At 43.2% G+C, this 25,279-nt stretch overlaps 1 protein-coding gene across 1 annotated transcript in view; it reads left to right on the top strand.

Annotated features, from left to right (window-relative positions):
- MYO5B (myosin VB) overlaps positions 1-25,279 on the top strand; it is a 206,656-nt gene that overhangs the window by 110,397 nt on the left and 70,980 nt on the right. Inside the window, exons 14-18 of the mRNA XM_066617957.1 lie at positions 3,546-3,698; positions 5,757-5,854; positions 12,865-12,951; positions 22,363-22,477; positions 24,159-24,370. Coding sequence (XP_066474054.1) covers positions 3,546-3,698; positions 5,757-5,854; positions 12,865-12,951; positions 22,363-22,477; positions 24,159-24,370 — 665 coding nt within the window. The remainder of the gene's footprint in view (positions 1-3,545; positions 3,699-5,756; positions 5,855-12,864; positions 12,952-22,362; positions 22,478-24,158; positions 24,371-25,279) is intronic.

The raw sequence follows: 25,279 nt of genomic DNA, 5'->3' as shown, positions 1-25,279 counted from the left end.
AAGCCATGGGGTAGAAGCTGCTGCACAGAGCAGCTTCTCTCGCCGTCTAAAATAATCTGAGTGAAAATGATCCACTCTTTTTGCTGTGCAGTGCGCACATGGGGGGGAACAGGGGTGACACTTGGATGATTTGGAGAGGGGGTAGCGAGCTTGGTGGTGGAAGCAGTAGACATCTTCCCACTAGGAGTGCCCTTATGGGCTGTTGCTGGCAACCTTCAGTCTCAGAAGACTATGGTATTGCACTCTGGATGGTGGTTCTGGCACAGCGTCTAGTGTGGCTGAAAAGGCCGATTCGGGAGTGACAATCCCTTCCACACTGGGAGCAAGTGTAGTGTGTCCCTGGTCTGTCTCCCTGGCTGTGGGCCTTCCTTCTTTGCCTCTTAGCCTCAGACTGTTGGCCAAGTGTCTCTTCAAACTGGGAAAGGCCATGCTGCACAGCCTGCCTCCAAGCGGGCCGCTCAGAGGCCAGGGTTTCCCACCTGTTGAGGTCCACTCCTAAGGCCTTCAGATCCTTCTTGCAGATGTCCTTGTATCGCAGCTGTGGAGGAGTGCCCTTATGAATGAAGCCATATCATCAAGTATTGTCCTTCCCAGTGGTATTCTGGGGTAAACAGCAGTCAGGAGGATGACTTCTGATGCTACCACTTGAAACTGGTAACGGCAAAAATAAGTAAGCTCATTTTGTCCCCCAAAACTTGAGCCTAGAGATCTCTGTAGAGAACGTTTGGCGCAATCTTGCCTGAAACACCCAGCATGGTCACCACTGCTATTCTGTCACAACTCTTTGGTAGTGCTGGATTGCTACATGGCAGTAGCCACCTTTTCATTCTGATATGGCCTCCCCACCATATGTTTTCTAATGAGCAGTGTGGGGTTTCTGATCCTTTATTTCCACCCTTGGGAGGGCAGCGTAGAGGAAAAGGTCAGCCCAAAGGGATGTAGGAAGGATGTATGTGGTTCCTTTCATCTGCCTCCACATCCCTTAGTCACACTGGCTTTGCTATTTCCAGGTCCAAAGCTCATCTTTGTAAGTAGCCCAAAATGTCCAAGCCATAATACAAAGGCAGAATGTCAGGAGTCCTGGATCGGGACCCTGGATGCTTTGGAAAAGTTACTGGCAAAGAGCTGGTCAGTGGAGACTTTGGACATTTCTGGCTTTGGCGACCAGTGAGGCAGTAGAATGGACTGTATGAGTTCAGGCTCCCGATGGGGACTGCAATCTTGAATTCTTCCCTATGTGAACACTGCTCTGCAAGTGGAACATGTTCAAGCAGGGCACCAGTAGAATGCATCAGGGACAGGCTGGGCTAGATCCTTTCTGCCTGATACACTAGAGTGTTTTTTAATTATATGTAGGGAATGTTTTTTACATTATAGGGAGCGTTCAAAACATTCCTGTATGAGCAATTCGTTGCAAGGACTTGACCTGAACTAGATGCACTGTTAACTGCCTCTGGTTAGCTGCCTGGCTGTATTTGCCAGACACCTAAAGTCAGATTGTGTGCCCCCCCCCAGCATACCCCTCTGGGTTCAAAGGGCAAACCCAGACCTGAAGCAATATGCTCTCTACTACATCCCTGAACCACACTGAGGCTTGACAGACACAGAACAGCAGCATCACTGCTCACGACCTCTTTTTGGAACAAGGCGATGCTTATCGGAAGGTTCTGGTGTCAGAGAGGCCTGCTGGAGGCAGGAGATAGACAAAAGGATTCTGTAGGCGGTTGAGATTAAAATAAAAACCAGCCAGCATAAAACAAATACACAGCCATGTGTCAGGCCGGATGATAAAGGAGTGCAAACAGATTCTTCCGCAGTGGGATTTGGGCAGATATGCAAACAAGGTTAGGCCAATTAATCTTCAGGAGCAATTGATGAGCAATCGCAATCCTGTCTTAATAAAAGCAGCGCTGGGGAGATGCTTTGTTTGTTTCCTGTAGTTTTGGGATTCATCCCTGGGCCAGCATTTTTAAAACAGACTTAACAGCAGTTCTTTCTTGACAGAAGTGCTGTGAAGTGGAGAATATGCGCAGGGACTCATGGGGGCTCACTGTGGTCGCTTCCAAACTTCTCCATACTCCAACTCTTTAAACTACTCTCAGCAGGTTTAGCCAGCCCTGATAGTTTTTTCATGTGTTTCTGAGAGGCCCACAATCCTTTGGTAGATTTTTTTTTTTTGTCAACTGTTGTGTAATGCATATGCCTGCAAGGTAGATAATTGTGTTTTTCTCTAAAGTAATTCTAGTTTGCTGAGTTGCTTTATACACCTCATGTCAGTGATTTTCAGTCTCTTTAGCACTGGAACCCACAGGAATGGATTTAATTAATTAATTAATTAAGGAAGGAAATTAAAAGTTTACAATAAGTATAAGTTTAAAAATTAATTTAAAGAAAAACCCTTCTAACCCTCCCAAGGAGCTGCTGATCTGTTTAAAACAAATTCCCCAAACATCCCAAAGGCTGCAATCCTAACCACACTTACTCAAGGAGCAAGCCCCATTGACTATCATTGTTAAAAGTATACACATAGTAGCCTGTTAAAAGTACAGGTCTGTAACATTTCCCCAAATGCAGTCACATTCCATGGGAGCATCAAGTCTATTAAAAATAAAATACATACTGAAATGAATGAGGACCCACCTGAAAATGGTTCATGACCCACAGTTTGAGAAGCACTGCCTTATGTCATTCATCTCTGCAGCAACCTTGTGAAGTTGTAGTTGGCAACCTTCAGTCTCGAAAGACTATGGTATTGTCAGCGCCACCAATCCTTTCCCCTCCTGGCCCCAATCCACTTGCCCCTGTCGCCACCCTCCCTCACCCTGCTCCACTCCTCCCCACCCTCTGCCGCTGCTCAGCGCAGAAGTTACTTGCTCCAGCAGGCGTCCTCTGCTGTGCCAGCATACAGGAGAAGGTTCTGGCCTTTCCATCACCGCGCCTAACTTGAAAGCCATCTTCATGTTGGCAACCTTCAGTCTCGAAAGACTATGGTATCGCGCTCTGAATGGTGGTTCTGGAACAGCATCTAGTGTGGCTGAAAAGGCCGATTCGGGAGTGACAATCCCTTCCACACTGGCAGCAAATGCAGTCTGTCCCTGGTCTGTCTCCCTGGCTATGGGCCTTCCTTCTTTGCCTCTTTGCCTCAGTCTGTTGGCCAAGTGTCTCTTCAAACTGGGAAAGGCCATGTAGATAATATACGATTTGTGTTTTAATTGTGATTTTATGCTCTTTGCATTGGTTTTTTGTAAGTCTCCTTGAGTCCTTTCAGGTAGAAAGGTGGGGTAAAAATACTGTAACTATCAGACTAAATAATTGTTCATCTGTGCACTGAAATAATTCTGGAAATATCATCCCTGGGAGGGAGGGAGGGAGGGAGGGAAAAAGAAGTTTGGTGATGGGCTGTTTGCACAGCCTTGTTTCACATGAACTGTTGTTTCCCTTGATGGCTAGTAGTGTGGTGGTGTTAATGAGAAGCCAGAATGCTCCTCCCAAAGATCTGCCATAAGAAGAGCATTAAGCAACTCACAATGATCTTTCTCTTCCAGTATCCAATGGTAGCCGACTTATTTCACGATGCGAAAGACTCTGTGCCAACTGCTTCGACTGGAAAGGGGACTTCCTCAAAGATCAATATCCGCTCTGCCCGCCCAGCCGTGAAAGCAGCCAATAAAGAGCACAAGAAAACAGTGGGACATCAGGTAGACAGCTCTGTTTCAGGGCAACATCTGCGCCTGCTAAGATGATTACGGGGCTGGGGCACCTTCCTTATGAGGAAAGGCTACGGCGTTTGGGCCTCTTCAGCCTAGAAAAGAGACGCCTGAGGGGGAACATGATTGAGACATACAAAATTATGCAGGGAATGGACAGAGTGGATAGAATAGAGATGCTCTTTACACTCTCACATAATACCAGAACCAGGGGACATCCACTAAAATTGAGTGTTGGGCGGGTTAGGACAGTCAAAAGAAAATATTTCTTTACTCAGCATGTGGTCGGTCTGTGGAACTCCTTGCCACAGGATGTGGTGCTGGCGTCTAGCCTAGATGCCTTTAAAAGGGGATTAGACAAGTTTCTGGAGGAAAAATCCATTATCGGGTACAAGCCATGATGTGTATGCGCAACCTCCTAATTTTAGAAATGGGTTATGTCAGAATGCCAGATGCAAGGGAAGGCACCAGGATGAGGTCTCTTGTTATCTGGTGTGCTCCCTGGGGCATTTGGTGGGCCACTGTGAGATACAGGAAGCTGGACTAGATGGGCCTATGGCCTGAACCAGTGGGGCTGTTCTTATGTTCTTATGTTCTTATGCTTTCCAGTATTTGTACTTGCCATTAACAAATAGAATGTTAAGTAAACTAGTAAAGACTAAAGAGCAAATAACTTTGAAGACTGTTGCCTTTTTTAAAATTCTGCTGCCAAAAGTTGTTTGCCAATTATATTTCTCCCTATACGTGCACCCACATTTACTTATCATGGGGTGGTGATGGTATTTCTTCTATATCTTGCACCCCAGTAAATTCTGTAGATGGTTTTTGTATTGTGCTGACCTTTGTATTTTAGAACTGGAAAGGACGCTTCTCCTGGGTTCGGTTTGCTATCAATCCTTGCTGTTGCTGAGCCTTTTCCTGTTTGATCTTTCCCTGTAGGATGTGCTTTGGAGGATTACCTTGAGCACATGGTTTATTGTGCTCCATAGGGCGCAATCCTAACCCCTTATGTCAGTGCTTTCTAGCACTGGCATAGTGGTGCCATTGGGACATGTGCTGCATCCTGCAGTTGGATGTGACTCGCGGAGGCCTCCTCAAAGTAAGGGAATGTTTGTTCCCTTCCCTCAGAGTTGCATTGTCTTTATGTCAGTGCTGGAGAGGTTTACTGGTTTAATATAATACCCCTGGTTTACTGTTCTTCTCTGCTTGTGCTACACTGAGATTCTGGAGTATGTGTGCTATTAGGGGAGGGAAGGGCTTGAAATATTGTATTTATCTGAAATATTAGTTTATGCCTTCCTCTTAAAATATCCGGAGAAATATGGACAGGATCCTTCCTTAGAAGTGAGAGCATAGATGTGATGTCCTTTGGGTCCATCCAGCCTTATCATTCTGTGGTGTTAAAGGCAGGTTCACACATGCCTTCCACAGTGGATTGATTTCTTTTTGCTCAGTTTTACAATCAATGGCAACTCATGTCGGTTTGAAGATTCAGCCTGCATTGAAATGGGTTGTGTTTGAGGAGCTGTGGAGCGACATAAACAGTGTCAGTGGTTTTGGATTGGATCTGTGATGATCTGTTCCCTAACGTAAGTCACCACTTGATGCTGCAATGAGATACTGAGGAGGATGAGGGCAAGCTTTCATTTGCTCCGTTGATGCTTACAAGGTTGGCTTGGTTCATACGCATATTCCTTACTTGACTATCCACAGTCAAGAGATTACTATTGTTAGAATTAAGGGCCCAATCCTATCCAGCTTTCCAGTACCAGTGCGACTGCAATACAACACCAAGGTAAAGGAACAAATGTCCTCTCCACCACAAGATGCAGTGCACACCCCATTGGCACAGCTGCACCAGCACTGGAAAATTGGATAGGGTTGGGCCCTAAGTTTTTGCTTCGGATATAATTTTTTTCAGTCGAGGTGGTTCACGTATTTATCTGCTTGTCATTAAGTGTAATCAAGTGTAGAAAAATCACGTAATGAACATGCATGTGTGAACCAGTCTAATTTTAGGATTGAGTCGTCTCTTTCGTTCCCTTCCAGTTCCGTAACTCCTTGCATTTACTTATGGAGACCCTGAATGCCACCACTCCGCATTATGTACGCTGCATCAAGCCCAATGATGAGAAACTTCCCTTCAGGTAAACGCTGTTTCTGGCAAAACAAGAGAGTAGGAAGACTGTTTGTAGATCTGTTGCAAAATGTACCATGAAATATTTGCTGTTTGGTTCGTGTGTTATGTGGTGACCCACCTAAACTCTTTATCAAATTAATCATCCAAAATTCACCATAACCAAGTAATGCGTTGGTTCTCTTAGGTGCTAACAATTTTGTGGAAAATGTGGGGCCACCAACTATAGGTGGTAGTTTACTAAGTTTGAGGAACCCTCTGCATTTGAAGCTTTGCATGAATCGCAAAATTGGATTCATTATTAGACATCCAGTAGGCCATGCACTGTGGTGGCTTGCTGTATGTGATGCTGAGACCGATGAAATCAAAATGGTTTCCTACTGGAACCTCATGCATTTGTGTCCTTCTCTTGTGCTCTCATTACTTGATTGCCCATTACTTGATGTCTTGCCGCTGAAATGTGAACAGCCTCAAATAAACAATGTTTGTCTTGATTTAGATGATGCTCTAAACCAGGGGTGTCCAAAGTTTTTGGCAGGAGGGCCACATCATCTCTCTGACACTGTGTCAGGGGCCGGGGGGGGGGGGAAGAATTAATTTACATTTAAAATTTGAATAAATGTACATAAGTTTACATAAATGAATATATTAAAGATGAACTTATATGAATGAATGAAGGTCCTGCTATAGCTCAAGGCCTATAAAAGGCCTTGCACAAAGCAAGACTGGCCTTTCGTTTGCTGTCGCTACTGCATCACAAATGTGAAACAGCAAGCAGTGGAGGGAGCCCTCATCCCACAGCTAATGTGAGAGGTCAAACAGTTGCCCTCACGCTGACAGCAGTTGCGTCAGGCCAGTGCGGGCTCCAGCAAGTCTCTGGAGGCCATAGGCTCATTGGAGACTCGGGACTCCCTGAGGGCTGCATTGGGAGTCCTCGAAGGCCGCAAGTGGCCCCAGGGCCGGGGTTTGGGCACCCCTGCTCTAAACCATGGTTAGATTATTGTCAGTGAGCCACGGCAACACTCAGACTTGCATGCTTCTCCCACTTCTCCAATGTACACAAGGTGAGAAGATTGAACACTTCCTCTTTCTTTTCTTTTTCTTTTTTTTTTAATAAACCACAGTTTCCTATTATGTTCAGGCTCAAAACTATGATTTATTCTTACAGTTCAGACAAACTAGGGTTAAGATGTAGCTTCAGATCCTACTTTGTGAATTAAGCTACATCATTCGTACTGAGAGACCACTGGTCCAGCCAGCCAGGATCTGTTTAGCCTAACTGGCAGCAACTCTCTATAGCTGAGCTCTTTCCCGGGCCTGCTAGCAAATCTCCTTTTTAAATGAAGATAATGGAAACTCAATCTGCAGTCTTGTGCAAGCAATGCATGTGCCTTGCATTGAGCCATGCCCCTGTAAGAAGAGCTGCTGCCAGTTGATATGGATAGTATGGACCAGATGTTCCATATGGATTTTTCTGTGTAACTTTCAGATTTTCAGTTGCATCACCTAGGTATGCCTATTTTACTGTGATGATTCATAAAGATCCTTATCTCTCTCTCCCTCATTTTGGTCATGCAGAATGAGGTGATGAAAATATATCCCCTCAGGGCTGGTGGTGTTTTGCCAGTGTTGCTGCACAATATTGGTGCAATATATTGCAATACATTCTAAAACACCTGTCATCAAAATCATACGAGCAGAATGTTTATATCAGAGTTTTGTGCTTCTTATCGTTTCGCTGAGAAGTTACGAGGGCACCCACCAAATTCTTAGCAGAGGCAAGTAAAAGAGCCACTGTGTCTTATTTCTGAAGAATACAATGAAAAAGAAGAGGGACTATTACATGTGGCATGAAAGAGGCATTCAGTGGAAACGTTGAAGAAACGGGAAGGGATTATCTCTTATTATATCAGCTGATGCAGCAGCAGAATTTTGATAGATGTGAAGCAGCCTTATTATTACTGAGTCAAGCCATTGATCTGTCTAGCTTGGCATTGCTGAAACTGACTAGCAGAAACTATTATTATTATTATTATTTTTATTAGTATTAGTATTATTAGTATTAGTATTAGTATTTATATACCGCTTTTCAGCAAAAAGTTCACAAAGCGGTTTACAGAGAAAAATCAAACAACTAATGGCTCCCTGTCCCAAAAGGGCTCACAATCTTACAAAGATGCAGAAGAACACCAGCAGGCAGCCACTAGAAAAGACACTGCTGAGGTGAGGTGGGCCAGTTACTCTCCCCCTGCTAAAAAGAGGAGCACCCACTTGAAAAAGTGCCTCAGCCAGTTAGCAGGGGTAAGAAACTATCCAGGGTTTCAGGCAAAAGTAATCGCCTAACCTCCTTGGAGATGCCAGGGATTGAACCTGAGACCTTCTACAGGGAAAGCAGGTGCCCCACCACTAAGGTCAAGCCCCTCTCCAAATATGTGGACCTTCTCACACATTACCAGCACTTGATAATCCACCCTTTATTGTGTGTTCATAGTTAACGAACCACTGGGAGATCTTTACAGACTTATTTCTGCTTTAAATGAATAAATGCTGTAGTCCAGGGGTGCTCAATACGTCAATCTTGATCTGCCGGTCGATCTCGAGGCAAAATGAGTCGATCGCAGGCTTCTCTCCAGTCCACACATCCCTGGGAGTGAGCCCCTGGCAGGCTTGTGAGCCCAAGGAGTGAGCCTAGGGAGTAAGCCCAGGGAGCGAGCCCAGGGAATGAGCACCTGGCAGGCTTCTCTCTCATCCCTGGGAGTGAGCCCCCTTGACTCTACTGGGGCTGACTTACCTTTCCCCTTTTTTTGCACTAGTATGTATGGAGATCTGCCCCCCCCCAACTTCCATCTGTTGGTTCGGTGTGCAAGGGGTTTTGCACTGGTCTTGCTGTGATGTCTATATAGAGATCTTCCCTCCCCCACACCTTTCCCCTGTTTTTGCACTGGTCTGTATAGAGATCTGCTCCCCCCCCCCACTTGTATTGGAATTGAGGAAGATCTGGTGAGGAGGTAGATGTGGTGTCAGCAGTAGCCCCTTTAAGGCCTGGCCTGGGCATCCAGCAGAGTGTGTTGCACAGCTGCAGCCACTTGAAGGCAATAGGGCCCTCAGGGATATAAGAGCACCTGAGGCAGGAAGGGCTCCACTTATTTATGTGAGTCAGCCTTTTCCTACATGAAGATCATGAAGTCCAAGTACCGTTCCACCATGACTGATGAACATTTGGAAGTGTGCTTGAGGCTGGCTGTCAGCAGCTACTGTCTGACTATGCATCCTTGGCTGATTCACTTCAGTGCAAGTCATCAAAGTAAACTCGAGTAATTACAAAAAATGTTTATAGTTAATTATGTTGTGTTGTGCAATATTGGCTCATGCGGTTATGCAAGGTACACCAACATACATTGTACACATAAATGTTATATGTTATGATGGCGCGAACATTGTAAAAAAACTCTGGTAGATCTCCGGGCCTTGCTGGGTTTCAAAGTAGCTCTCGAGCCAAAAAAGTGTGAGCACCCCTGCTGTAGTCCCTTCCTTCTGGGGAGAGGGGCACTGATTAGGTTCAGATCTTGCTAGTGGCTTTGAAAAACCAAGCTATGAATTGAGAAGTTCCTAGTGCAATCTTGTGCATGTCTATTCAGAAGTGAATCTCATTGTGTTCTGTGGGGCTTATTCCCATGCAAGTATGTGTAGGATTGAGGCCCAAATCATGTTTCTGTTACATGCTCATTAGGTAGATTTAGCATACCTGAGACCCTCTGCCTGTAGTATGGGGATAATACATTATACGGTTATAAGGATTATGGCAAACGATACATATGAAATACTTTGAATAATGTGTATAAAAAGCTTTAGGTAAATGCTAAATATTATCTTTCTCTCCACTCTGATGTATCTGCCATGTATCCTGCTGATAGCAATGCCAGCCTCTGGCTTCTTACTTAGCTGCTGTTACTAATGCCAGATTTTTATCATAACAAAGGGAGAAGCAACAGTCAGACTAGGCTCTTTCAGGGAGACAGACTCCACAAGCCTTGGGGTTCTCAATCTATGTTCACTCCGTGCTATGCAGTGGCTCCCGAGTTGAGTTCTGGGCAGTGCCAGAGGACCAGTTCAGACAGAATGTGGTTGAACATTACAAGAATGCACCTCAGTGAGCCTCAGACTCATGGCCCCTTTCCCCCTCCATTTTTCTTTCCTCTCTCATTCACGTATGCAGGGGGAGAGTTTAAAACTTCAGCTTGCTGACAAACCATAGTTCCCTCTTTCATCCAGACCTGTTGTTATAATCCTGGTTTGTTAACTAACACGGGCTGGTTCAAGTAATATTGTCTGATCTGTCTCATTCCTATACAAATAAGGACATCCCATCATACTGGATTACTATGATCCAGTATGATCATATTAATCACGATCATATGATTAATATGACTATTAATCATGTTTAGCTATGACTAAACATGACTATGTTTGACTATGTTGTTTAATGGTGCTTGGGGGAATGAGGCTAAAATCACAGCAGGTGGGTGGTCACAGTTGAGATCAAAATTGCAGCAGGGGCTTAAGTCCTCCTACCCCACCTCCACTGTGGTTTTGACCCATTTCATCCTTTCCCATACTACTACTAGTTCTTGCAGTGGATTGTAAGTGCACATTCATGGGACTCGTCCTTAATACATGGGAGCAGGGATGGTTGGACAGTGTCATCCCAGCTTGCCCTGTGGTTTGTTAGAAAATGCAACTGGGAGCTTTGAATGTCCTCCCATCGTTCATGAAAGAAGAGGAAAGGAGAGGGGCAGCATATGAGTCTTTGGCTTGCCACGGCATGGTGGTGTTACTCTAAACCACGGTTTAGTGTTGTGCCTTAACTGAGCCACTGTGTTGCCTCCTGTGTAGAGCCTGTGTAGATCAGTAACAAGCAGGGTATTACATCAGCTCACCCATTTTGATAAAGCATTAAGAGCTCCTGCTCCCCTGAATTTTGTCACGGTTACTGTAAGGAAGTTTGTGATACTCTCTACTTCCTGCACTAAACATGTTGCTGAATAATTGCTGTGTTCTGTCCCCAAGGCAGCCATTGTTCGGTAGTGACAGCAGCATTTCGGAGCAGTCTCTTTATTATAGCCAACAGAAATAATTGCTCTGGGGATCTGCATGATGAAAGGTGTTCAGTCACAGCAAAATTGCTGCTGTTATTTATTTTTATTAAAATAGCAGCACAGACAGACACAGGCACCCAGTTTCACTTCTTCCGGGAGTAACGTGCTAAATATCTGCTCTTGTGCATTTAACTTTGTGATAATGTAATGGATCACTTGCTGCGGGCTTGACAGCTTTGATGGATTTTCTAATGCGGCAAATTCTGGGAGGAAGTGTATTTCTTCTGCTGTTCTCCATCCTCCAGACCTGCCCAAAATTTCCCAGGGGTTCTGGATCTCCAGATGTTTAAATACTGGGGAAAATTGGAATCTTTGCATTCACAGGTCACTTTTGTCTTATAGTGACAGTTATCTTTAAAGAGGGAGGAGAAGGTAGAGCCATAGGTTTTGCATGCATAAGGATCCTGTTCACCTCGTATTTATAGCTAAAAGTTATTAGGCAGGCCTGGGAAGATCCTCTGTCTGACTCTCTGGGGAGTTGCCAGCCATTCCGGTAGATGTTACTGAGCTAAGTGAACCACTGGTTGGAATAAAACACCTTCTTTTGGAGGCATCTAGATGGCCAAGGTTGGAATCAGTATTCTGGATTTGATGGAGAGTTGCCTGATCCAGCAAGGCTGTTCTTTTCACTGTTATCTTGCATTCATGCATAATTACTATGTGTCTTTAAAGGATGCAGCCTATCCTTATTTTTTATTCAGTACTGTTGAGTATAACCTGAGAAGCGTGGACAGGGGTCTTCCCCCACAAAAGGCACTTTGATTCTCTAAGGGCAGTTATAGTGCAGAGATTTTCTGTGCTACCCTTGTAACCCAAGCTGTTCCTGTAGTTAGTTCTGTTAGCTGTGCTGGGTGGACAGGTGAGTGGCACTGATTGAAATTCCAGCTCTTGTGAACTGGATGGACATAAGGTATGCTTGATAAGCACATCTCATCTGAAAAATAAACAATATACAGGACGCCCTAAAGATCTGCCCAGTATCATGATGTAAAGTTATTTGTTTGACTAAACTCTCTTGCCTTATATGTACTGTCTAGGGTTGTGTCAGATGTTCACAGGTGTAAAAGTTGCACTTCAGGTGAGGAAAGCGTCTCTTCCCCCCCCCCCAAAAAGAATCCTCAAATGTATCTTTTTTATTTTTGTTAGTAGCTCTTTGCAGCCAATATGTTCTTTTTCTCTTAAGTTGCTTTGGCACCATTTTGTCTTTACTACTTTATGGCTTTATTTTTCTTTATGACTTCTCCTGGATTTGTAATCCCAATCTAGGCTCCCAACATGATTTACAAGATTTAAAAGAAGATAGCATAAAAATACAGCATATTTTAAAACTTGAAACAACTCAAATAACAGCAGCTGTACAATTCTAGAAGCCAGCAAAGTGATACCATATAACCCAGTGATTTTAAACCTTTTTCATCTCACTGCACACTGAAAAGGCACTACAATTATCAAGGCCTAACATCAGTTTTTTGGACAGTTCACAAGGCACACCACACTGCTGGTGAGGGGCTCAAATCCCCCAATGGCCCTACTAATAAATGACCAAATTCCCATGGCACAACTGCACTCCATTCATGGGACACCAGTGCTCCATGGCTGAAAATAGTTAGGATAGCCAACACTCAGATACCTTAAAAAGACCTGATTAGAAAAGAATAGAAAATGAAAGTCCATCAGAGTGTGCAATGAGGAGGGGCCAGACGTACTTCTCTAAGAGGATAGTCACGGAGCCTAGGCACCACCGCATAGAAGGCCCTGTTTGCCACGAGATACCTCTTGTTGCATATATTTCAAGCATTGTGTTTAGGACATTGGACTGATTGTGTTGCCATGCTCACCTGTGAAATGAATTGTGTTGTTGCAGCTTTGATCCAAAGAGGGCAGTGCAGCAGCTGAGAGCTTGTGGTGTGCTGGAGACCATCCGCATCAGTGCAGCCGGCTATCCTTCGAGGTATGGGCCTTCCCACACTGTTCGGTGGAATTTTGTAAAAATTTATTTTAAGCTGAAATGTTTTCTTAACAGACCTTATTCCATTTCATGTCATATTTTTGGTGACTTACCAAGAGGACTGATGCACTGGCTTCAGTTCTGTTCACGAGCATGTGTTGTTGCAGCAACCACAGCAATTGGCCAGAAGCCTTTCTCGTCTGATCTCGTCTGATCTCAGAAGCTAAGCAGGGTCAGGCCTGGTTAGTACTTGGATGGGAGACCACCTAGGAATACCGAGTGCTGTAGGCTTATACCATAGTCTTTCGAGACTGAAGGTTGCCAACCACCATTGCAGCAACCAATCACTTACATTGCTGGAGGTGGGGTCGCATTCTATCTAGGTGAAGGTGGCATCTCCTCACTGATTAGCTCCCTGCTAGGAGATCCTCAGACTAGCCTTCAGGTACTCTTCTTTTCCAGCCTATGTGACTTCCCCATATGTGACTTCCCCATCACGACCCCCAGACGCCAGCAGACACCCGTATGGGTAACAACGTAAAGAGCAAGAGGTAGCATTTCTCATTATATTTATACAATTATTCTGAAATTTAGACCAATCCAAAATCCAGACACCTTCCCTTCCCAAGCAGTTCGGATAAGGGATACTCAAACTGTACACAGAAATCACATGTTGGTGCAGCTTGCCCAGGACTGTACCTCTTTAGTCCACAAATAGGGAAAATAGATGTTTGAATACTTGCTCTGTAACATAAGCAGTGCCACATCTCACGCTGTATTGCTGACACTTATTGGCACCAACTCTCCAAGGTTTCAGGCAGGAATTTTTCTGTACCACACTTTGAGGTGCTGCCACTGATTGAACCTGAAAGTAGAGGCGGTGCTGTGCACTGAGCTACAACCCTTCCTTGAAGAGAAAGTGAACAGATAAAATTCCCTTTATTTAGAAAGTCTGTGTCAGTCCATACTTTCTCCATGTTTGTTTTCTTTGTGCAAGAATTTTTCACCAAAGTAGCATTTACTTGACACGCACAGCTTGAAAGATGGTATCATGTGAACTCTGTCATGTGATCTCTTTGTGCGTATAGACCACTTTCAGTTACAGTTTTAGCAACTTAGTTTCTTCTGCTATATAGGGAATTTCAGTTATACCAACTGGAAGGCTTCTAATCTGTATGGGCTTTGAGAAGAAAAAGAAAGATTAACCATTGCAATAAAGTCCACTAGACCTTAATAGACCATTTTACTTTTCCTTAAAGAGAGCATGTTCTCTCTCTTTTTTTTTTTTACAGCCTTGCCATTTCTATTTAAAACTATCCCCAAAGCAGTGAGAGGCTTGCATATAATATTTATGGTGATCTGTCAAAAGATCAGGAAAAAAATGCTACTTTAAAGTTGATGGGCCTGTAAGAACGAAAACTCCAGTTTATCACCAGAACAGACTCTCTGTGGGCATGCTCTGTTCCTGTTTCTTTTAGTGCATGACTGATCTGTAACCCTGGGCCGGTGTATACCATCTATAGGGTCAAGTGAGGAGCACTTTCCTCAACTGAACTGATTCAGATTGTAGGTGAGGGATTGCCTGTTTGAACACTCTGGAAAAAGCTTCACTGTGCATAAGGGCAGCTTGTCATAATAATAATAATAATAATAATAATAATAATAATAATAATAATAATAATAATAATAATAATAATAATAATACAGGTAATTATATATTGCCTTTCTTAGTCATCAGATTTCTCCTCAGACTTTATTCAAGGCAGTTTATATAGGCAGGCTATTTAAATCCCCGTACGGATTTTTTACAGTTAAAAGAAGTTTCAATCTTTCAAGAACCACAACATTTCAGATGTTTCTTTCTGATCTGGTTTCACATTCTGGCCTCCGTCCTCCCACGCTTAGAGCAGATGGAATAACTCGGCTCAGCTTGTCAGCTGCTTCAAGGTCGCACGGTGCCGGTGGCCTTGAACTGGTGACCTGAGGATGTTATCTTCAGGCGAATGGAGGCTCTACCCTCTAGACCAGACCTCCTGCCCATTTATTCAAGTGGATTGGAACCCTTGTGGGTTGACTTAAGAGCAACCTTACTACTTGAGTCAGCAATTTTCAACATCTTCTCACAACTCAATGATCTTTATGGTCTTTTCTTCTTGTGATATCACTTCTGGCTTCCAGGAGACTTTTTTGGGTTCTGTGGTCCTGTTTCTAGGACAACTGTCTGTAATAACCTCTTTCTGCTGGTGGAGAAAGAGGGACAGATAGTTCATAACTATCAATCTTACAATCTATCTTGACTTTGTAATATTACAATCTATCTTGACGTAATATTGTTTGCTCTTGGATATATATATATAGCAGCAGCATTTTTCCCCCTTTTCATAAGAGAGCAGCTTCATATTCTTCCAGCATTTAAATCATGGCTGTTTGCAGATAGTGAGACTGCAAGACTGGTTAGGTTTATCGCATACCCAAAACATTGAGATAGTGACTAATATCCAGGCTGGAGTACAATTTTCTGCGTAAGCTAATTTGGTAGATGGCATTAAGAGTCAAAATATTATTACCTGGAGAGGGCAAAGAAATAAATGGATTTATTCACTTCTATTTCATACTCTAGCAAGGTCATGCTGGCTTGCAGCTCTGTAATCTATGGGTCTTGTTTCACATAAACAAAATTGTTGGTCAAGTAAAATACAGAAAAAGACTATGAACAAAAATTTGAAGGCATATGCCAATAAAGGTGGGTGGTTGAATGAATGAATGAATGAATGAAAATGTTAGAAGCACATGCTTTCAAGTAAATAATGAGAATTTACATATATGTGAAATATTCACTCAGAACTTAAAATTCTTCAGTTTTGCATGATTTAAATTCGGTTTCCACTGGGAGCTATAATGATGGGATTGCTTTATGCAGACTACCGCATCATTGCCCGTGGATTATTGTATATGTTACACCAGGAGAACAACCAAGTGTTTCTGTTTCTTTGCATTATTGGACAGTTGGCATTCTGTGAGGTACAGATCATACAACTAACATGTTTTTTTTTCATTTTTGGGAGCAAGAATTTTATAGATTAACAGGTTCAGATAATTGTTCTGAATAAAGCAAAGAAGTTCTGACATGTTTTTCCCAGTTAAGCTAATAACATAGAATGGAGAAAGATGAAGTTGTCCCATCTTTGGGAGAACAGGCCAGCATTGTGAGTTCAATAAGAAACTTACATCTTTGACAGAGAACAATGTTAAGCAGATAGCAGAAGGCTGTTGAATATGTTAGTTGGAGAACAAAGAGAAGCAGCTGCTTAGGATCAAGTACGACAGCATGCAGTCCAGCACTTTTGGATGGAGAGTAATAATGCTTGAGCTGGAATGTGCTGCATTTGGAAAATTCTACCCTTGTGAAAATTGCATGTTCACTTTTGCAAATAAGTGTCCAGAACTTTTGGTTGAGGCAGAAATAACAAAGTTTTGCGCATCCTTACATAAAATTTCAAAATGAGAAGGAACCCACAACAGAGGAGTTGTAACATGTTCATAAAAGATATTCCAGTTGCCCTTCCATCACAATTATTTGACTTAAATATGAAGAAGCTGTTTTAGAGGAGGGTAACTTTTCAAAGTCTACAATGTAGGCATTATTGTTATTAGTTAATTAGTTCTTCTTCTATAATTATGTTATAAGGAAAGATGCATAATTATACAATAAACGCGAGTCTGGCAAAAGTCCCCACCTCTGAGGTACAGGGATATGCTGGCCTGTGTTTTATTGTGTCATGAAATGCTAGGTTTCTGTCTTTATGTGATGTAAACTTGAAAATGCATTGTTCAGCTTGAAGCACTGTACAGGAGTCAAGGAGGAAGCTCATTATTACAGTGCACCCTGATGAGCACACAAATGGGTAGTGTATCGATCACAGTCTTTTTGTTTAAAGCATTGAACCTTTTCTCTTCCTGAAAACCATTTTGAGTAAATTTGTCATCTTTCTAGAAGCTGGTTGCTTTGGAAGCTTGCTTATCTAAGGAAAAGTCATTGCTTTGAATGGCTTGAACTCTCTCCCTGTGTGTGAACACATGAGCTTTTGGAAGGGTGAACATATGTGTTTGAGTACGTGCCAGTATGTGTAAGAAGTTCACAGGCAGAGTATGAAAGTGATCGCCTTCCCTTTTGTTCCCAGCAGCTGGTATGCTGCCTTTACATGGGTTCCATTTAGCTATCATGACTATTTTTCAGGAATTAAATAGGTGTGTCTGTATCTATTCCATCCACACTCCCTCTTTGGTCTGAAGTCGACAAAACATAAAGTGTAGTACAGGATGAATCTACTTATCTGTGAATTTTGTATCCAAGGATCTGGCTCAGTTTGGGTCCCCTGGACCTGCGTTGAGCCAGATTCAGCTCAACCTGAAGCCTCCAAACGCGTCCGGAACTGTGTTCCAACCACTGCTGGAGGCTCTTCTGAAGCCCATGAAAGCCTCCCCTGCCCTCCAAAGCCCTTTAAATGTCCCTTCCAAAACTGGCATTGATCTTCTAAGGCTTCCCAGAGGCCTCAGAAGAGCCTCCGGAGGCAACTGGAGCCTAACCACAGATTTTTTTTTATCCACAGTTTTTGGTTATCCGCAGTGGTGGTGGTGGGGGGGAGATCCTGGGAACAGATCCTCTGCAGGTACTAAGGCACCACTTGTATTGTGATTCTGAGAATCTGAGTTTTTTTTTTCTTTCAGTCCAAAAAATTGCTAGCTCAGTTCACACAGTCACTTTTCCCCTGCACATGAGTGTCCACGGCCTGTCCTCATCAACGTGTTTATGTGTAACTGTGCTTGTTCATGGATATAGCTCTTAGCAGTAGGCAAATCTGTGTGTGTAACAAATGGCAAAGGGAGCTGCACCCATAATAGGAAAAACATGAGGCAAAGCCTTGAGATAGTGATTACAATTTAATAAGTAATTCCCAGCATGTTTTGGTTGTCGTCTTCAGAGGAATTTATTTAGCAGTTAGTTAAACACAAAGTTATGTCTGCTAATATATCTTACATCTAGGAACTATGTCTTTAAACATGACTGCTCCTCTGAATAATGGTAGGAGATGGCTGCTGAATAAATTTCCCAGATGGATAGCTTTGAAATGTGTTGAGAATGTGTAGTTCATGCCTGCTAAAATCTCACAAGTCCAGAGGCTTAGCCAAATTGAACATGGAAGTTCAGTAATGTGCAATATGTCCTTGTCTCTTCTCTTAACTAGTAGAACAATAACAGATGATGCGGCATGATTTGTGCAAAATAAAAGCGGTTATGCACAGTTGCATAGTTTTGCTTAATTTGTACAGGTTGCAGAATTCAACAGCACAGAAATTATTTTATTTTGTGTAGCCTCTGCACAACCTTGAGATTTGAAAAATTAGCAACTGACAGTATGATGAACACTGGCACTGTATGGCCTAAAAATATACTTATATAAATATTCTTCTATCCTCCTCCTGAATGTCTATCACAAAATATCTGATTGCTGGCTTGCCCTCACTGACTCCAATTCACCTCAACCACTATATGTAACCTCATCTAAGCAAGAGCGGTTTGGGTTGTCGCTTGAATGTTCCAGGCTTCTCACTCATGCCTCTTCCATTCATCTGAGCTGTCTGTCAGATACTGCAGCCTTGTACCCGTGTGGCGTAAAAATCACAGCTGCTAAACTTTACAGGCATTGCACATACATAATTGAGATGTTTTCCACCGGCAACTCTCTCTGCAGAATGATTTTTCATAATGTGCCTTTGGCTGCCTTGTGGTCCCTTCCAGGAAAGCAGGATCCATAAATTAATGTAGCTACTGATCAAACATTTTTTATCTTTCAAAAACTGGGGAAAAAATGATTTTATTTAAGAGCCTTCGGTTTTCTGAGCAATTTACCCACTTTTGGTTTTCACTTCCTACTACAGAATTGTTTTGAGCTTTTATATTTGCAGCTGGTTTTGACAGCTAGTTCCTAGCATTCTGTCACATGCTGGTGTAACCCCAAAACAGGACCCATGATGGGACAATGCAGATGAAATAATGGAGCTGTGCAGTAAAGGGTGTGCCCTGATGCTCAATGACTGGGATGCTGGGGAGGTAATACGTTTAATCCCATCCCAACAGCATCACTGAGTGCCCCTTTGTACAGTCTAAGGCAGCAGTTCCCAACCCTTTCCACCCTGCGACCCACCCTGCCTGGCCAGTGATCCTGGTGGTGCTGGGTGGAGGCCCCAAAGGGTCTTCCAGGTCATACTGGGCCAGCAAGCTGCTCTGCAGGCCTCGGAATGGCCTGCAGAAGCATTGGGAAGCTGCTTCTGGTTTTCAGAGGCAAACTGGAAGTTGCCTTCTGAAACCCAGATGTAGCTTTCAGAGGTTTCTGTAGGCCGAGTGGACCAACCCAGCGTGAACTGGAAGAGGCCTTTGGGGCCTCTAAATGGCTCTGATTTGAAGAGAAAACAGAGGCAAGGGCAGGTGGGAGGGCCCTCCTGGCATGGGCTCACAACCTACCAGTGGGTCATGACCCATAGTTTGGGAAACCTTGGTCTAAAGCCATTGGCCTGGTCTAAAGCCACCACATCTTATGACAGTGAATTCCATAAATTAATAACTTTGTGTCAAGAAGTACTTGCTGTTAGTTATGCTCTACAAACAGTGTTCCTGTTGTTTCCATATCTGTGCAAAGCTGTGCATGAAGTGGAGAATTTCACAGTCCTTGCTTTTAGCCGCAAGGCAATATTTCTTTTCCATTGTGTGCTCAGTGCCTAATGCAAAGCAATAACACTAATTTTAGTCCCCTTTCTCCAAATTTAAAACTGCAAAACCACTTAAACCAATCCCGGTTCTTCTCTGACCTCAACTCTTGGTCTCCAGTCTTCATAGCCTCTATATTTCTTTCCCCTTAGCTCCTTGTAAAGAAAGAAAGAAAAAAATTCAAATTTGAAAATACTGAATCTTTAAAGTACGCAAATTAACTTACCATGTATGGATTATTTTGAGTAATTATTACTCTCAGGCTACACATTCAGTTAATTAGTTTGGAAAATGGGAGCTGGCCTACGGAACTGCTGTAGTTGGACTAACTGGGGTAAGTGGGCTGGGGTAGGGAGGAAGCAACTTGTTCCTCTTAGAAGCTAATGGCCATACATCCAACATGCACACTTTTGAGCCACTATTCTACAGCGATCTCCAAGGAAGTACCCAAATTTCACAGAAAGGGAAAACACGTCATTTCACCATCAAGTTGGCCTCTTTTTCTTTATCACTGTATGTTGCTGAATACATAGTGTGATGTTGGCATTTAAAGAGAGGAGAAATAAAGTTTGGGAAACATACCTGTTAAGGACAGCAAAATATGGCTGATATTTTGGCTTTTGCCTGATGGTGAGTTCCAACTGTTGCACAAGGCTACAGGAGTAAGCAACGGTTTGTCCAGATTTTACCTGCCCTGCAGGCCTTTGAGATTCTTCCCCTCCTCTTTCTGTGCTTGTGTGCATTTAATTATTGCAGTATTTGGCAGCCCCAGAAGCTTCTAGCCATTCTATTTAAAAGGCTCGTTTTGAGGGGTCTATAACTCAGCGGTTTTAATTTGCAGTGGGCTGAAACTTGGCAGACAGTGAGCCAATTTCAGAATCCACTCTGTGGGCTCTAAATCTCAGTATGATGGCGGGAGATGCCTCTTCCAAAGCAGTAAAATATAGTGCTTCTCCTCCTTGAATTAGAGCTGTGCCACTCTCTGCTCATGGCTTAGTGCTGCCCCAACTCTTTACCAAAGATTGAATTTAAAGATTAAATTGGAAACCAAATGTTTAACAAAGGCCACTGGGACAGCTAAGTTTCTCTTGCAGAAGCATCCATCTCAGACGGCCCAAGCCCTCTCAACGGACATTATTAGAAGGCAGGATTGTTGTGATTTATGTGTCTGGGAGCTTTGGAAATCCACAGTTGTTTAAGAATTAAGTTCAGTACATTCTACACCGTGTGTTTGCATTTTGTGTTTAATGACTAAATAAATCGGCAATCTTCCCTCCCCCACCCCAACTGTGCTTATGTAGCTTGAAAGAGCAGCTTGACTGTATTTCAGGAAAAACAAATGCTTCAGTTTTCAGAATTAAGAGCTGGAGTTCAGTTTAGGGGTTGTCTGCTTTTAATTTTAGCCATACTGAAGCCTGCACAGATTGCCTTTACAGAACATGGCTTTCCTGGTAGTAAATTGGCTGACATCTATAAGCACAGATCTACCTGGAACTTAAAGCATTTTGTCTAGCTGAACTTCACTGGTAATTCCAGGTGTAAGAGGGCTCGTTATGGTACCCAGGACATAATGAGCTTCCATCATTTATGCCATGGTTAATATTAGCCATGGTTATGGCACTGAAAGCAGAGCATGGATTCAGTCGCTCCCTTCCTATTCCTTAGCAAATTTTCTTCTTGCTTCATCAGCCCATCTTAACAAGAGTTCAAATTTAATTCCAACTTTAACAATGCTTAATGCTAAGCAGAGTTTATGGAGAAGGGGGGAGGTGCATAATGCCATGGCTCAGAATTTTGACAGTGCCGGTCTTGAGTGGTGTAGGGAAAGGAAAACAGAATGTACTCAGATAAGTTATTTCTGTTTAAGGATAAAGCTCTGTCACTGTTCAGCATTTCCTAATGTTTGTCCCCTGCCGTACCACTTTGTATGGCCCACCTATGGAGATACCACCAGCAGTAATTGGTGATGTCGTTGCCTGTTACTTCTGGGTTGGGAGGCTAGACATGATGCAACAAACACCGGTAAGAGGCTCAGGATGAATGGGAGGGCTTTTATTGAGTGCACAAAAGGCTCACGCTGGAGCTCTGACTGTCAAACCAAACCTCCTGCCACTGCTTGTCATGTTGGTGTAGCTGCCAGGCGTCAGGGTTCTGGGGTCCCATGTGTACCACCGGACACTACCTCGAGTGCCACTGGTGATTCAAGTACAACTGGTTGAGAAACCCTGATCTAGTTCATATTAGGTCCTGAGTTAGAGAGAGAAGAATGGGCATTGTCTGTAACCCTTTATGGTTACCCTTATAATCAGCAAACTCTTCCTTTTGGTAGTACACTACAGTACTGTCTCTGTGAAGTGTTACTGATTCATGTACAACTAAAAGAAGGAAGATCATTACTTTGTCATCACAAGTCAAAAAGTCATCAGTTGGTAGGAAGGTATTTTAGGATTTACTATCTGCTTTAAGTGTGAGTCTGCTATAGCTTTACTAACCTTTCTCTATAGTTAGCCATCCCAGTTCTACCATATAAGTATGTTTCAAGGAGCAGCTATGGTTTGCCATCATCTGCACTTCGCCTCGTTGTACCCTTTTCTCTGCTGCTTTCTGGTTGAGTAAGTTATTAAAAGTCGGTGTGTGTTTCTTTTAAGGTGGACCTACCATGACTTCTTCAATCGGTATCGTGTTCTGATGAAAAAGCAGGATATCTCAAACAAGAAAGATAAGAAGCTAATTTGTAAAATATTGCTGGAAAGCCTCATTAAGGTGAGCTGGAGTAAGGTTTTGTTTGGAATAAAATGAATGGCACTGCTGGGTTCTTTTTTCTATATGTCCCAATTGTCCAATGTAAGTTGCAGAACCTGGGAACACCAATCTATAATCCTAGTATTTTTTGATGAGAACTTTGGTAGTTAAAAAAAATTTAAAGCTATTATGTAAGATGCACATGCTGGTAAATGTGCATCTATTGCACCTCACAATAAGTGCATGTAGATATTTTTGCATGTTTGTATTAAAAGTATTCTGCATGAGTGACGGCTCCTTCCTGTGTGCCGTTCAGTTAAGCAATATCTTAGGATTCCATCACACTGTTTATGGCATGTGCTGTTCATTCATTACCCTGAATAAAAGTGTGAAGAATATGAATAAAAGAAAGTCCAGTGTTGTCTTCCTTGCTCTGATGCAGATCTCCCAAGGCCTCAGGTAGGGGGTCTTACCAACCCCTTTCTATGTGAGACCCTTTTAAACAAGGATTATATAAGTGCCAGGGACGGCCATATGCATACAAAGCATGTGCTTTACTGCTGAGCCATGCATTGCTCCTTTGTGTTAACTGGTGTTTCTAAGGTTCAGATGTTGCTGGAGTTAAAACATCAATGCCAAGATCAAGCTGGGAGGTACAGAGGATGTAACTTCGGGAGCTCTATGTACCATAAGTTCTCAAACTTTGAGGGAGCTTTACTCCCTCAGTAAGTTCTTGCGGGGGAGGGGCTAGGGCAGTGACGCGATCCCCAGAATTGCATCGCTAAGTGGGGCAAGGGGGGGTGCTTTGCACTCATGTTATGTAGGTAGGGCTGCAGGAGGTGTGGGGAGCCCTGTGCAACCCTGCACAGTGCTCCCTGAGACATCAAACATTTGCTAAAAGCGGGTGCAAAGCACCTCCTCCAAAATGGAAGTGCTTTGTGCCCACTTTTAGCAAACATTCCAAGCCTCAGGGAGTCCTGTGCAGGGCTGCGCTGGGCTTCCTGCATCTCCTGCAGCCCTGCCTTCTTGAAGTAAGTACAAAGCACCCCTCCTTGCCCCCCTCAGTGATGCGATCACGTCGCTGCCTCCCTCCTCTTCCCTTGCCCCCCTTAGGGACAGGGGAAGCATTACATGAACTGGTGGGTCATGACCCACCAGTTTGAGAACCACTGCCATATACTGTATAGCCAAAAAAGCAGAAGCATATGACTATGCATGGTGTACAAATGTGCCCCTCAATTTTTCATAAATGCACCCTTTTATATTGTACGCGTATATATACAGTGATGCCTCGCAAGACGAATGCCTCGCGCAACGATAAACTCGCAAGACGAAAGCGTATTGCGATTTTTTTGGTGACTCGCAAGACGAATTTTCCTATGGCCGTGCTTCACAAGATGAATTTTTTTCCTTTTTTTGTTGTTTTTGGTTTGTTTTAAATCGCGCTTCGCAAGACGAAAATTTCACAATACGATACAACTCGCGGAACGAATTAATTTTGTCTTGCGAGGCATTTAATATGCTGTAACGTGGTGGGAGAGGGCAAATTCTTCACTTTGGGATGCCTCACTGTGATTGTCACAGTTGTAACACTTTGATCCTTTATCTCACCCAGTTGTTAAACGCCCTACAAACTTTTGTGTCCTGATGAAAAAAAAAAAACATTTTTATAACTTGGGTTTTCTTTTATGTTTCTGAAAAGGATCCTGACAAGTTCCAGTTTGGGCGTACCAAGATCTTTTTCCGTGCAGGTCAGGTGGCCTACTTGGAGAAACTGCGAGCGGATAAGTTCCGTGCTGCCACCATCATGATACAGAAGACTGTGCGTGGCTGGCTGCAAAGACTGAAGTACAGGAGGATGAGAGAGGCAGCCATAACAATCCAGAGGCACACCCGAGGACACCTGGCACGCAGGTAAGCACCAGTGACTTCCCCTGAGAGAACTGGCCACTGACTCCAGAGTGATGTAGAGGTGTATTATTTACTGAGACAGAACCTCATTTGTTACATTCTTTGATGCTGTTTGCTGCAATCCATAAGAAGCTCCTTCTCCAGAGTCGGATCATTCTTCCTAAGCCAGATCAGGTCTATCTTACTGCCTTTTCTACCTGGCAGTGGCTTTTCAGGATCACAAACCAGGGTCTTTCCTAGCCCAGCCACCTGAGATTGTTTTAACTGGAGACCCCAGAAGTGGAACCCCCAAGAGATTAGTATGTACAAATGTAGTTATATGTATTTAGGATTAATTCTGATAAGGGGCAATTAATCTTCTAATGAAAGTAGACCAGCCAGTTAATATTTAAGCAGGTTGTAACTTGGCTTTCCAGAAGCAATCCATAACTCAGGAATTGATATAACATCTGTGAAAGAAGCACAGAGACATAAGCAAATCAGAGGTAGAAACAATTTTATGCATTGGGCATTTCCTGTTGCTTATTGGGAAAAAATCATTTTTAAATGTCACTTTTAAAAGTGAGAACTGCACGTAGACATCCATTCACTCTTTCAAACTCAAGACTTATTCCATGTGAATAGTGTGGGTTTTTTTTTGTCAAGTCTGTGGTGCTCATAAAGAATCTTGACCAGTGACAGGCTTCCAGCTTTCTCCAGAAATTCAGGCCTTGTGTCAGTTTTATTTTTTGTTTTCTTTTTCTAAATTCTATGGGAAAAGCTGGGCAACAGGACATTGTATGACATTACTGACTTCCTACTATTACTCACTTCAGTAGGAAGTTGTCCTGCTTGTCAAGGCAACATTAGAAATTGTTTTAGAATAATCTGCTCTTAAGTTTCTTGTCTGTGATGTAATTTGGAAGTCTGCCC

The sequence above is a fragment of the Tiliqua scincoides genome, chromosome 2 (assembly GCF_035046505.1).
Source record: "Tiliqua scincoides isolate rTilSci1 chromosome 2, rTilSci1.hap2, whole genome shotgun sequence".
Classification (NCBI taxonomy): domain Eukaryota; kingdom Metazoa; phylum Chordata; class Lepidosauria; order Squamata; family Scincidae; genus Tiliqua; species Tiliqua scincoides.
The sequence above is the reverse complement of the archived record's forward strand: the minus strand, read 5'-3'. Positions and strand labels throughout refer to the sequence as shown.